Source organism: Corvus kubaryi, unplaced genomic scaffold (genome assembly GCF_017639235.1).
Source record: "Corvus kubaryi isolate FWS band 111438036 unplaced genomic scaffold, C.kubaryi_AGA036_p1.0 72, whole genome shotgun sequence".
NCBI lineage: Eukaryota > Metazoa > Chordata > Aves > Passeriformes > Corvidae > Corvus > Corvus kubaryi.
The window spans coordinates 1,743,417-1,757,509 of record NW_024582060.1 but is presented as its reverse complement, the minus strand read 5'-3'; the positions used below and the strand labels follow the sequence as shown (position 1 = coordinate 1,757,509).

General features: G+C 51.0%; 1 protein-coding gene across 1 annotated transcript; it reads left to right on the top strand.

Moving 5' to 3' along the window:
* Nucleotides 1-4: 4 nt before the first annotated feature.
* Nucleotides 5-8,108, top strand: HDHD5 (haloacid dehalogenase like hydrolase domain containing 5; the record flags this gene model as incomplete). The annotated part of the gene is made up of 7 exons (XM_042050158.1): nt 5-211; nt 413-525; nt 1,799-1,892; nt 2,382-2,415; nt 2,789-2,963; nt 3,269-3,457; nt 3,905-8,108. Coding segments are annotated over 7 exons (1,182 nt in total), but the record flags the coding sequence as incomplete, so codon positions are not given.
* Between the last annotated feature and the right edge of the window lie 5,985 nt (nt 8,109-14,093).

The following is a 14,093-nucleotide window of genomic DNA, read 5'->3' as shown; positions in this document are numbered from 1 at the left end:
CGCCTTGCAGCCGCCGGCCTTCGGGTTCCTCTTCGATGTGGACGGCGTGCTGGTGCGGGGCAGCCAGGCCCTGCCCGCCGCCCGCCGCGCCTTCCAGCGGCTCTCGGACGGCAGCGGGCGGCTGCGGGTGCCCCTCGTGTTCCTGACCAACGCCGGGAACTGCCTGCGCTCGGCCAAGGCCCGAGAGCTGTCCCAGGCGCTGGGGCTGCAGGTAACGGGGACGGGGCAGCGGGAGCGCTCCCGGCGCGGCGTGCCGGCCGTGGGAGGAGGGAGCCCACGGCAGGGAAGCACCGCGAGTGCTGTGCCTCGGCCCGAGGCGCCGGACAGGGGCGGGCGGCAGCCACGCGACCGCCGGGAGATGGGGGCGAAGTCCTGCCTGCGGTTCCCAGCCGGCCTCTGCTCCGTCCCGCAGGTGTCTCCGGAGCAGGTGATCCTGTCCCACAGCCCGCTGCAGCTCTTCAGCCGGTTCCACCAGAGGTGCATGCTGGTGGCCGGGCAGGGGCCCGTGGAGGAGAACGCCCACACGTATCCTTTGCTCCGTGTGCCTCATGGTGCTCTGTACATCCCGCTGCGGCATCCCAGCTAAAGGCTGCTGCTCCTGCCCTGCCCCTACCGCTCGCTCCCGCTCGCTCAGCTTCTAGAAGCACAAGGAGACACAAAGGTCACTGGGCTTACCTTATGGGGCAGAGTCCTCATGGTCAGGTGCAGACGCTGTTCATCTCCATTTTGGTCACCTCCTGGCTCCCCTATTCAGCGTTGGCTTCCCATGCTCATTACCTCTCCTGTGGTTGCTGTTCTGTTGGTGGGATGTGACCATGAGGACTCCATCAGCTTTAGGTGTCTCTCACTTTTGAGTTAAAGTTGTGCTCCTCCCATTCTTTCATGGCAAAGCCCATTAAAGATCACTTCCAACTGTCCCGTGGATAAATTTTTCCCCAGAATCTGACAGCACTTGAAGGAACTCAAATACAGTGGGGCTTTGAGCAATCTGGTCCAGTGGAAGGTGTCCCTGTCTGTGGCAGGGGTTTGAGAACTAGATGATCTTTAAGGTCCCTTCCAACTTAAACTGTTTTATGAAATGTCATTAGAGTCAGAACATCCCAGCACAGGGAAGTGGTCTAAGTAGCAATCCCACGTGCATAAGTGCCTGGCTGAGGCGAAGGACCAGCAGGTCAGACGTGTCTGCAGGGAGGTAAGAACTGCCTTCAGTGCTTGCACCATCTCAGCCTTGCACGCAGGGTCACACCCCGGACTCAACGTTTAACTTCATTTGTTCCAAAAACATGGCCCTTCTCTGTGTTTCCCCAAGGCACATAGGGTGAGCTAAGGGCAAGGTGTTCTGCAAGCAAACGCAGCTCATCCTTCACCTGTATGTTTTTATCAGCACAGACCATTTTCCTTGCACTAACTGAGCTGACCAAGGCTTCACTGATTCTGTTTCAGCCTCCCCAGCCCCCTGTGCTGCACCAATATCAGCACCCTGGCATAAAGGTCTCCCAAAGCACATCTATTCTGTCTTGAAGTGGCAGCCTCTGCTCTTTGCCCAGTTCCAGGGATTGCTGTTGAGTCACCTCAGCCAGGTTTTGGGGTTTTTTTGGTAACCTTTAGGGCCATTCATAGGTTGGAACACAGTCTGGCTGAAGGCCATGAGGTTTTGCATTACCACACTGCTCTGTTACTAGGACTCGTATTCTTTAGTCCTACAGATGCTTTTGCAGGTAACTTAAAAAAAACCAGTCACTTAGAAAAACCCCCAAACAAACCAGTCTCCACAACATTCCTTGATGGTCTGAACTAGCCTGGGCTTCAAGCACGTGGTCACCATAGAGGCACTGAGGAAGGCATATCCCCTTTTAGACATGGTGGACCTGAGCCGGAGGCCAAAAGAACTGGTAATTCCCTGAAGCAGCAGCAGCAGAAGGGCTGTTCTGCTGCAGAGGGGGTCACAGCACACAGCTCAGGGCAGGGAAGCTGCAAAGGGACAGGGCAGCTGGCTGCTGGTGACGTCCCTTAGCAAGAGCCTGGCACTGACACTGAGCAAGCAGCACCTCTGCTCTTCCCAGTGTTGGCTCCTGCAGGAAGGGCAGCGACTCTTCCCTTGCCTTTCTCATGCCACACCTGTCTTCCATTGCTGTTCCTTGCAGTGAGGGGTAAGATGGCTTGGTTGACTTCTGCAGCTCTGAGAGAGGAGTACAAGATGTGTGAAATCCCATCTGGGATGGCGGGAGGGGGAAAAAAATTTTCTTTCGGGATTCCAGGTGGCTTTGTCCTGCCTTTTTATGGAATTGCATTGGCAGGTTCAAAGGAGGCATTTTTAGTTTTGTTTTGGAGATGGCATTAGGTTTTGCATTACTAACCCAGCCTTCTTTTTCTTCTGGCAGCCTCCTCCAACCACTGGCTTCCCCACTATAGAAGGTAAGCAGTGGCCTGTGTTTACATATGAGCAGCAAGCAGAACTAACAGCAAGGCAGGCCAGCTGGGATGGGAGCTAATGATGTGCTGTCAGCTCGCTGGTATCCACGGGCAGCATATTCAGAGGGCACAGCCAGGAGGCAGCCTCACTGCTGGAAAAAGCTGGATGAAAGCAAAGCCGACTTTCCTCTGTGCCATGCTCCAGTATCTGGGACCAGTGGTGCACACAGTGTGGTGCTGTGCAGACTGGAGCCCTGGCACCAGCCGTGTTCCAGTGGTAGCTGTATGTTCCAGGGCATCCCAGCAGAGGAGGGGTTTTGTTAGCAGGTGGCTTTTGGATGCTGTGAGTTTCCAAAGAGCTCTCAAAATCGTGCAGGGGTGATTCTGTTTGGCGAGCCGGTGAGGTGGGAGACAAGCCTGCAGCTCATCACTGATGTACTGCTGAGCAATGGGAACCCTGGGGCAGAGCTGCAAGATGTACCATACCCTCATCTGCCTATCCTTGCCTGCAACATGGACCTCCTGTGGATGGCTGAAGCCAAGATGCCCAGGTGAAAAGCACGTGTGGTGTTTGATTTAGCCTATTTCATACTTCTCTCATGCAGATGATCTTTTCCTACTGCATTTTTTTCAGCATTTGAATGTTTTAAGAGTTTGACTTTACGATGTAATTAGCATCAGACGCATGAAAGCTGCATGAGAAACAAAGATTGAAACCTGGGACAAGCAAAAGCCAGACCACTGCCTGTGGATGGTGTGTGTGGGTGGACACCATACCCAAAACAGGCAGTAACCAAGGAGTGCTTGCTGCTTCAGTGGTGTTACTGGGGTACTCATGACCTCCTTTCTGGGGCAGGTTTGGCCATGGCACTTTCCTTCTGTGCTTGGAGAACATCTACAAGAAGGTGACGGGCAGGGAACTGAAGTACGAGGCCCTGATTGGCAAACCCAGCCCGGTCACTTACCGCTATGCCCAGTTCTTGATCCAACAGCAGGCAGAGAAGCAGGGCTGGAAGGCTCCCATCCGCCGCCTCTATGCAGTTGGGTAAGAGGCTTTTTCCTGCTGGTTTCCCTTAGGGAGTTGTATACTAACTGCTCTTTAGTGGGTTGGTTTGTTTTGGGGTTTTTTTGGTTTAATTTGGTGGGTTTAATACCAAAATTCCAGTGGTGTCTCTGGAGCCTCGCATCCTGGAACAGAGCCTTGCTAGCCTTTTGTGCCCTACACAGGAGAGCTGTGGACTGTAGGATGCAGAGTGCACATAAAGTGACTGGATTAAAGACAAAATTAAGAGACCCAGATGTAGTACTGTAGGCCTGAGCAGGACACACTGCTGGGTAGACTCAGTGGCCCACTCTGGGTGCTCCTCTTGATGTTAGCAAATATCTCACACCCCTTCCTCCTTCAGTGCTGTCTTAATCCCAATCCCCCAGAGCCAGAGGGAGATGCTTGGGCTTGTTTCTCATTTCTGTTTCACACTGTGACCTTATCCAGGGACAACCCTATGTCTGATGTCTATGGGGCAAACCTCTACAACAGCTACCTCAAGTCAGCTCAGCAGAACCAGGTCCAGGCTGGGGTGAAGAGGAGCCCACAGGCAGCCAGTCCCCAGACTGAGGTTTACCTGGAGCTGAGGAATGACTGCAACAACTCAGTGGAGAGCTGCGAGTCGATTCTGGTCTGCACTGGGGTCTACCGCCACAGTGGTGATGTTCCCAAGAAAACAGAGCCACACACAGTGGAGGCAGTGTTCCATGGACATCGGGACTTCTGCTTTGACCCCAGCCTGGTGGAGGCATCGTACATAGTGCAGGATGTGGATGATGCTGTGCAACTTGCCTTTAAAAAAGAAAACTGGAGCTAGGGGTTAAGACAGGTGTGCCTAAAGATCTACTGTAAGGGATTTTATGTACTGGAAAGGGAAGATGGGGAGAATGGGCAGGGACCTGGGATGATCTTCTAATCTAGGTAACGTGAAAGAAAACTCCCTGTTGCAGCACTAAAAGCCCCTTAATTTTTTTGGTACTCATCTGCCATCCTGACAGCCACCCACAGACTTTCAGCTGTGACCATACATTGCTGCCAGCCATAATTGAGCCATAATGGAAACAGGGTATAAGGAGCAGGCTTGTCCCAGCAATCCCAGTTTTGTTCAGCTCTCACAGCTCATTCTTTTCCACACTTTGTGTGCAAAGATCAGGGGAGCCCACCCTCCTCCTTGGGAGGTGTTTGAGGGCGAAACTCTTCCCCACACAAGGAGCCGCCATCAGCCAGCGAACCATTTTACAATGTGCTGTTTGTCCAGTCCATGACTTCAGCGCACCAGAAGCTGGGCTGTGGTGGCACTGTGCCAAGAGAAGGCTTTAAGTCTTAACATTCTCCTTGGGAAGAAGAAGTGCCTACGGACTTTAACAAATTCTCTTTGCCTGGGGATTTGCCACTGTATCACTGTCAGTCTGAAACAAAGTTCTGTTTTGCAGTCACCCGGCAGCTCTGGAGAGGCAGGGCCCCTCAAAGGAAGCTGCAGTAGCCAGAGCAACTTGCTGCAGGGCTGAGGTGAAAGTTATATTGTTCCCTCCCCCCTGTTTAGCATTCTGTGAACAGTCCTGCCTTTTCACATCCCGCTAGGGAGCCAGCAGCCTGCTCTCAGTAGCAGAGGAAACCACCAGAGTTTGAATTGGCAGAGTTGTCTTTGCCCAGAACTCAGTGCTGCAGCAAGAGGCTGTTTTGGCACCCACTCTGATGCCAACTGTTGCAAGGAACATCCACCTGCTCCAGCTGGCACAGCTTCCAAGAGGGGCCCTTCTTTTGCCAGACAAAAAGAGTCACAGTCCACCTTTGCTCCTTCCTTGCATGCAAGGATTCAAAGAGAAGATCATCAAGTCAGGGTGGTACCAGAGCCCCAGATCCCCAGGCCTGATCTTTTAGAATACAAATGTCAGTGTCTTTCAGTTCCTTTGTTCCTCTCATCCCTCATGTGGTTTGCAGCTCAGGGATACCCCATGCAGTCTGACCTCTGGTCCCTCCTCTTCCTTTAACATGCAGGTAGAATCCCCCTAACATGAATCAGCAGCTGGGGCTTGCCTGCCCAGGAACATTTCCCTAAAAACATTCACCTTCTATTGCCTCTGTTCTCCCAGCTCAGGCTATCCAGAGAAAGATAAGACTTGTGCCTCCATAGACATTCCAAAGATAAGCAAGGTTTGCATGAGAAACTCCTGTGAAAGATCGGGCTTAGCGAGGAGTGTCAGAGGAGCATTGTGATTTTAGAAGCACAAATCAGTCTGTGTATATGATGCAAAGCCTTGGAGCCAACACAGCTGAGTTGGTTTTCCTAATTGCAGTCAGCTCACACCACTTCTGAAGTATCAGAAGTAGGTCTGCTCTGCCTCTTCTTTCCTCCTTCCTGCTTTACCAGGCAGCTCCACACACAGGGTACAAACAAGATGTTCTGCACAGAAGTTTGAGTTCTTAATTCAAATCTCAGCATCCATGTGCACTGCAATTCTGCTCCAGCAGCTCTCCATCCTCTCAATACTGATGTATCTTCCTAGGAAGGTCACTGCTCTAGTCTTATGTTGTGCCAGGCTCTGTGTATGAAGCAGACCAGGTGCTCTTTCAGTTAGCCAGGCAAAAGAGGTCCGTCTCTGTTTCTCTATTCTTTACTTTATGAATAGGAGCAGAAAAATACCTCTTTGTATGTGAAATCCACAGTGGGAAGCAGTTTCTTCCTCTCAGCACTACTTGGGGCTCTTCTCCTTTGTCTCACCAGGACAAGAATTGCGTGGCTGCTTCTAAAAGCAGCTGTAATGAGAGGGACACAGATTTGAATCCTTTTCCTTTCACTGGAGAGAAAAAGAAATTACCATTTCATCTAGTTGCACAAGACATGGGCCTGTCTCCACTTGCCAGAAGAGGAGGCACAGGGAAGGACTTGGTGTATGCCATAGGGAAGGTCCTTTAGCTGCAGCACCTCTCACAGCCACAGCTGTGCTGTGCGAGGCCTGAAACTGGAGCCCAAGCCCCATTTATTCATGGGGTAGCTCCAGTGTCCCTCAGTCTCGCTTTCCATCCACTGCAGGAAGAGGAGCACTCCCTTTGCTTGCAGCATTTGCTGACTTGGGTGGTAACTTCCACGGGCTTCCTTGGAATGGTCCTCTACGCCATGATTACCTAGACCTCAGGGAGCTGGCTGCTGGCAGGAAAAACGAGCCATGCCTTCAGTGTGGTGGGTGCTGCTTGCAGAAATGCTGTGGTCTGTCCACCTGCAGCAAGCCTTCAGCAGAGCTCTGCCTTGTTAAAAGTGTGGTGCCAGCTACTCAGAGAAAAGGTGCTGCTGAACCACTGTGCCCTGGGGGCTGCAGCATCTCTTCCAAGGAAGGAAGAGGTTTGCATTTGCAGCGAGAGGGAGCCAGGCATCTCCATCTTTGGAGCAGCAGTGGAGGTGAGCTGACTGATGTGAATCTGCTTCAGATGCCAAATCTGCTTTTAGCTCTGGATTTGGGGGGTTTTTCCACCAGTGTTCTGGGAGTCTTAAAAATGCGTAGGAGGAACTTCAGTGATAAAGAACTGAAGAAAGTGCTTTGCTTGTGAGTTGAAATTGAACAGAAGGGAGGAGAAGGAATCTAGAAATATCTTGTACCCTTTCCCTAGTTCATGCCAAGTAAGGCTGCATAAAAACCCTGCTTGTTGCTCTCTGCACTAATTAGCCAGATGGGCTGCCCTTGATCTGAGCAATGCCAAGACCTTTCCCCTCTTCCCCTTCTCAGCTCCTTGAAACAGTGCACTTTGTCCAAGTCCCTGCCTGGGAATTGCGTGGACCCAGTGGATGGAGTAGGAAATCTGGCTTCTCCAGCTGCTGTTGGACACTGGCTTGATTCTGGAAGGTTACTATTAATGAAAGTGCTTGGCAGGTCTCCTGTGTTCATGAGTTGTGCTAGAGTGCTGTACTAGCTTCTAGCTTGTCTGCAGTTCATTTATGGACATCTGTTACTGCTAGAATTCAGTCCTTTTTCCTTGGAAGTGCAGCTTCCTGGAATTAGCTTCAAGCGTGGCTGGTGTGAAACTCTTCCTTTGCCTCATATATTGCTCAGAAGTGGTGTCTCTGAAGCCATATTTCTGTCCTTCAGAGCAGGGATACTTCTGTGCAGATCATGGGGCCAAGCAGGAGAGGGGACTTCACTCCTGATCCAGCACCTTAACGTTTATAGGATGCACTGCCCTGTACAACAAACAGGGTCAAGACCTGATCCTAACAACTCCATCTTCCAAAGATGAACAGGTTTTAGTCAAGGCAGAAGGGAGCTTGCAACTGAGAACAGCAGGAAGGAACCAAGGGATAGACCTTGTTTTGGATCTGAAGCCAAGAGCTTTTGTGGCATGCAGTAACATGGTGGCCAGAGAAGTCAGTTCCTCTATTCCAGGGACACATGCAAGCACTAACCTTGCATTCAGGGAATCAGATAACACTACTGTCCCCTTCCTTCCAGTCCTAATCCTGCCACGTCTTTCTCCCTCCAATAAATGGTAATGTTTCAGATTGTGTCATGTGCACTGTAGAAGAGTGATTGTATATCATTCAGAGAAATCACAAACTGTGATTATTTTAGATTTCATATTAATTTCAGTGCAGTTACAGAGCTGCTACTTTGATCAAGCACATATGGAAAATAATAAAAGATGTTTGCTTTGAAATAAATTTTGACTTTCTGTGTGTACATTTAATGGGTATTATCCTGCTCTCTTTCACGTCTTTGCCCTAGAAGATTGTTAGGGCAACTTCTGTTCACTTTTTCGTTTTATCCCTGCTCTTCAAACTGTTACCAGATTTTCTTGAGGGAACCACCCTGAAAGATACCCCTTCAGCAATTAAGTGGCAAACTTTCAGACCAGAACCAAAAGCTTCCCCTGACTTCAATGGAAAATTAAAGATCCTGCTAGGTGAAACCATCATCTTTAATGATCTAGAAACAGCCAATTCACTTGCATTGTTCTCATATTTCATCAGAAGGTTTCCCATCTACAAAGTTCACAGCTCACAGGGTGCACATTAGACAGCAAAACAGGTGTGATGCAGAGTCCTGAGAACTTGGTGTTGAAAGCAACAATCAGTAAAGCAGTTTTGGAGGGATGGGACAAGGATTCCCATTCTCAGCAGAGAGAGGAATTGAATTATTTTCTGCATCCTGGAGAAGCAACCTATGGCCCTGACCTCTAATAAATAACGATAAAACGTGTTAATCAGCCTTCTCCTTTTAGCCAGTGCTCTGGTAGTTGGAGCACTCACCCAGGACGGGGCTAATCAAGGTTTAGTTAAGCAGAGAGAGATCACAAGCTGAAACTCCCAGGTGCTGCGTGTTTTAATCACTACACTTGTCAGCTTAGTGGGCTGAGGCTGTGTGAGCAGGGCAAGAGCAGGCTTGTGGAAATGGTTCTCCAGACACCGCAGGATGCCTGCAGGGGCTGGGGAGGTTCCTGAATCCAAGGTAGGCAGGTGGGAAGAGGGAGGACCTGTGGTTGCAGGGCAAGGGCAGCCTAGGGTTAAGGTGTCCCTTGTAGGAGAGCCTTAGCTGGGAGTTAGATTTCCAGAGAAATCCTTACCCAGGCTAAGGTGCAGACTTAAACACTGAAGAAGGACCAACCTGAACTACAGGATTGAGAGCCCTGGAGGAGTTTGCTCCCAGGGGCGTGCTGTGAGAAATGCCTGCCAGGGTAACCCCTGGGAAGTGCTTGCTCCCTGCTCACCCTGGTACCTTTGGGGCCCTGCCCAAACCCTTCCATTACTGGACCTTCCTAACCCCAATTATAAAAGCATAAATCTTCTTCTTTTTTTTTTTTTTTTTTACTGCCACAGTCAATTTGATGAACACTATGCACTTACAGACCTTCACAGAGCCAGTCTGCAGCAGCTTAAAACCTCACACCAGCAAGGCAGCTACATGTTCTCTAGGAACCAAAACTCCATCAAGAAAACATTCATCAAGAAAACACTTCATTCACTATAATAAACCTAATTTTCCTTTTCAATCATTTCAACTATGAAGAACTTTCATTTTCTCCTCAAGGTCAGATCAATACATGCTCCATGCTAAGACTGAGCAACTACAAAATACCAAGAGCAAACCCCAGTTCCGCTCTCCAAACCCCTACCCTGCTACAAGCGTGAAAAGAAACATCTTGGCATTTTCTGCCGGTGTTGAAAGCTCTTTGAACCGACATGTAATTACGAGCAATAGACTGTTACACTTGTGTATCCTTTGGAAGGGTAACTGCATTCCCTGCCCCGTAACTCGGGATCAGCAGTTTCCTTACAAAGACTGCCTTCAGCAGCCAAGGCATCGTTGACTTTTGGTGCTGGCCAGGTGAAACTTTTTTACGCTTGTCTGTAACTTCAGCCCTGACCATTCGAATGGATTAGGTAAGTGCAGTACAGAGCGTGTGTCAGAGAATCCCAGAAGCTTCCTTTCCCACACAAAAGGCATTTTAAGTATGGTTGGAGCAGATTATGCTCAAACTCACTGAGATCAGCTTTGCCTCCTTCCCTCCCACTGCTGCCAGTTTCTGACAGCTTACTGCAGGGTATAATTAGGTATCTGGTTTCTGGTCTTTCTTTCAGGCATGTATCTGCCTCTTCTTTCTTCTCCTTCCCCCAAGAAATTGAGTCATTATTTTGTTTCCTCCCAAGTTCAGCCCTCAACAAAGTTTTGCCTTCCCCCAGCAGGGGTATTTTTGAGGGCACACTACTTGTTTCCACTTGTAGTGTAAACTAAAAATGGCAGCATTTTAGATATTCAGTATGACTATTGCACAAAACTCTGTTGTCTGCTGTTTGCCTTTAAATATATGTATACACACACATCTCTGTGCATACACATCACTACATAAAAAAGCCAAAAACGTAGCCTGGGAGCTGCTGAAGAGTAGAAGCTATTTATAGTTTAGCTTTTTAATGTTTTAACAGTAATGGTTAAGCACTAACACATCCAAGGGCTGCACATTGCATTAAATAACTAGATCACATGGGAAGCATCAACTTGTCATATCTCATCCTACAGTGTGCTACAAAAAGCTCTTCAGTGCTTTCTCGAGTAGAAGGCATTTCTCCCCTCATTCCCATTTTAAGGAAGAGGCACAATTTCTGCTTCCTTTCCTACAAATAAGCTTCTTTCTTATTCTCACCTGTTTGTTTGGGTTGTGTTTGCAGTGCTGGAGCCCATGTTCAGCCCAAGGAAGCCCTTGAGCTTCCACCCTCCTTCCTGGTGCTCTCCCATCCCTGGTCATAACTCCCCTTGCCCTGCAACCACAGGTCCTCCCTGTTCCTGCCTGCCTACCTTGGATGCAGGAACCTCCCCAGCCCCTGCAGGCATCCTGTGGTGTCTGGAGAACCATTTCCACGAGCCTGCTCTTGCCCTGCTCACTCAACCTCAGCCCAGCAGGCCCCCTGAGCACCCAGCTTCCTCCCAGCTGCCTCAATTCCCTGTGCCCAGCTCCCCACATCACCTGGGTGGCATGGTCAGAGCCCATTTCCCGGGTTTGCAGACCAGCTGCAGGCGACAGCCCACCCCTCCAAAGCTCAGGGCTCCCCACCCAGTTCCATTTACCCCAGCAGGTGGGACACTGGATGGCCACCTAAAGCTTTGGGAAATGAGGCTTCTTTGTGAAATGAGTGCCTGGATCAAAAGCAGAGATGTGAGTGCCTGTGGCAGGCTGCCAGGGCAGCTAAGTGAGCATGTCCAGCCTATGGCACACAGGGAATTGCACTGCTCAGGAAATCCAGAGCATGGCAGCCAACGAGGCAAAGCTGTCACTGTCTGCTGCCCAGGCAGGGCAGGACCAGCCCTCTCTGCATGAGGGCTGTTGCCCTGAGCGGCCCAGGTGGATGCTTGGTTTTCATTCCACATCCTCTTGTAGAAGTGGAAAACTCTTGCAGCAGAATGTGCAAGACCAAGACCAGTTTAGCTGTTCACGCATGGGTCATGCCAGTGACACAAGTATTGGCTTACCCTGAGGACAGCCAGGTGAAGGTGCCCACCCACGCTGGATAAAAGCCAGGATCCAGAGCATAAGAATGTGGTTTTACCCTCTACCATGGACCACACACACTTACACTGCCATCTACCCCAGCCTTTCTGTGGAAACCAAATTAGGAGGCACAGCTGGTGTCATTCACAGCACTCTGAGCTGTTCTGAACTCCCAAGGAGGACCAGGCTCTGCTTGAACATGAAAGAGCAACATAGAGAGCAATCATCCTCCCTGGCCGTGGCCTCCAGCCTCATGCTCCCTATCAAACAGAGACCGTCCACAGAAGCCTAAGTGAAGTGTTTGTGGGGTTGTACAAAAATTGTAGTCTAAGCAATTGTTTAGCCACGGATTTTTCTTTGGCAGCAAAGTCAGTCAAAGAGAGAAAGCCTTGCCAGCAAAACACACAGGGCTCAGCAGCAGAGCCCAGGCTCTCATGCCTGACAATCCACACAACCCTAGAGGCTGGAGAGCAAAGCCAACATGATGGGAGTGTATCTGGCAAGGAAGGGAGGTGGCTCACTGCTCTGTCTTCTTGCATCGTGAATGACCTTGGACCAAGCTGCTCACCTGAGATTGCTGCTGCATTGCTTCCAGCACACAAAACCTTGCCACATTCCTGTGATGGGTGGCTGTTCCCTCACAATGCAGAGGGAACAGTGTCCCCGGTGTCACTTGCAGCAACCTGGCAGCACCTTCGAGGCACTGATGTGGGATGTGGATCATGGGGAGCAGCCCCTGGGCAAGGCAGAGGGCAGAGGGGGTGCCAGAGGTGTGATGCCTGGGCCAAGCACCTTGACAGAGGCCCTCGAGCTGCCTGGGCTAAATGCAGGCAGTGCTGTACAGGGCTGCTGGGAGCCTGCTCTGAGAGGTCCTTGGCCTCAGGCTGTCATGCAGCCACCTGCTGGAGAAGAAGTGGCAACAGCCCTCTTTGGAGGGCTAAAATTGGTGACCTTCTTGAAATGAACTGGTTTTATTTGCTAATGGAAACGTGGAGTTAGTGACAAAGCCCTCAGCAAGAGAGCACATGGTGCGTTCAGCCTCATCTGGTGCTGGGCACCATGACAAGGTCATGGAAGAGAGGAAGGCAGTGGCACAGGTAGTGCTGATGCGAAGTTGGATCTTGGCAAGTGTGTCCCAGAATTGCAAACATAACGTGAGTGTAGCAGAAAATAGATGTTCCCCCTCCGAGCTGCACCCCAGCCAAGCAGGATGCGGCAGCAGGGATGCAGCAGCACGGACTTGGAAGCAGGGCAGCAGCTTTGGGGGGGACCACGGGAACTCCTGCTTGTTGCTATCCCAGTTGAGAGGTGGTACCATTTCAGCCCTGTGCTGCCCAAGTAACCGTGTTAAAGCTTGCATAGCCTCCAGTTACATTCTCTCTTTCCCTCTGCTCTCACCATGCTTTTAGAAAACTGATTTATCTGTGCCCCCTCGCTCCAGTCTCCACTGACAGCAATGCTTCTGCCGTGACCTTTCCTTCCCCTGCCTTTCCTCCTGATTATTGCCGTGTGTCCAAAGAAATCTTTGTGTCAATCCATCCCAAGTTCTCTCTTTCCCTTTCTCAGTTATCTCTTTGCTTCAAGTTTAAGCATGAATTCTCCTTGCTGCCCAGAGCAGCCAGGGACATTGACTGGAGAAGGGCTCCTCAGGGAGCCTGCACCAACATGTATTAGATGGTTGTCACTGCTGTCCTCGATGTCCTTTCCCAGTACTAAGCAGCATTTGCTCAGTCCCATGTGTTGATTTAGCAACACCCTCAAAACATGGAGCTATTTTGGATCTTTATCTCAAAGTGTAGTTAATACAGACATTTGTGGAGATGTGCTTCACATCATTGTCAGGCAGCGCCTGGCTCATCACTGGTGGGCACAGGTACGAATGAGGGACTGGTGATGCTGAGCACCGAGCCACTTTGGAACATGATGTGCCAAGCCATTAGTGCTGGTGATGAATGGATGCAGCCAGCTATTAACCTCAATTCGAGGCCATTGATAGTGGGTCAATAAAGGTCCTGACTGGTGCTTTCAGTAGAAGTAGGAACTTTAGGGCTATTCATATCAATTTAAAGGCTCTGTCCCATCATGGCAAGCTGGGAAGGGCCCTCAGCATGTGGATTGGCTCAGCTCAGAAAATTGGTGGGATAAAAGACACTTAGTTTGATGAACAATCACACCAATGTAGGGGCAGATGAATGTCCAGCAGCACAGATGAGCCACGAGTGAGTGCTTCACTGTAGGCTCTGTGCCAGGCCAAGTGGTCTTTGTCTTGGTCAGCCTAGAGAGATGAGGGGAGACTGAAGCGCTTCCGATGTTACGGAGTGGCTGCCGGGGTGCTCTGGCGTGTCCATGGGTGACTCGCCCGGGCGCGGCTCGCTCCATTCGCGGGGGTCCTGCGGGGCAGGAGGCAGGATGCTCCCCGAGATGTGCAAGGGGAGCATCCCCGGGGACGGGGCGGGGGCGCCTTCCTACCCCTCCCCTTCTCGCCCCCCTCCTCCTCTCCCCCGGCCGCGCAGCCTCTCCCCCAGCCCCAGCCCCAGCCCACCCACCGCCGCCAGCCGCCCGCCCCGGCTCCGGCAGCTGCTGCGGCTGCTGCTCGGCGCCGCCCCCGGGCTCCCCCGCCGGCTGCCGCCGCTCGGGCTCTCCGCCACACTGCCGCTGCCTG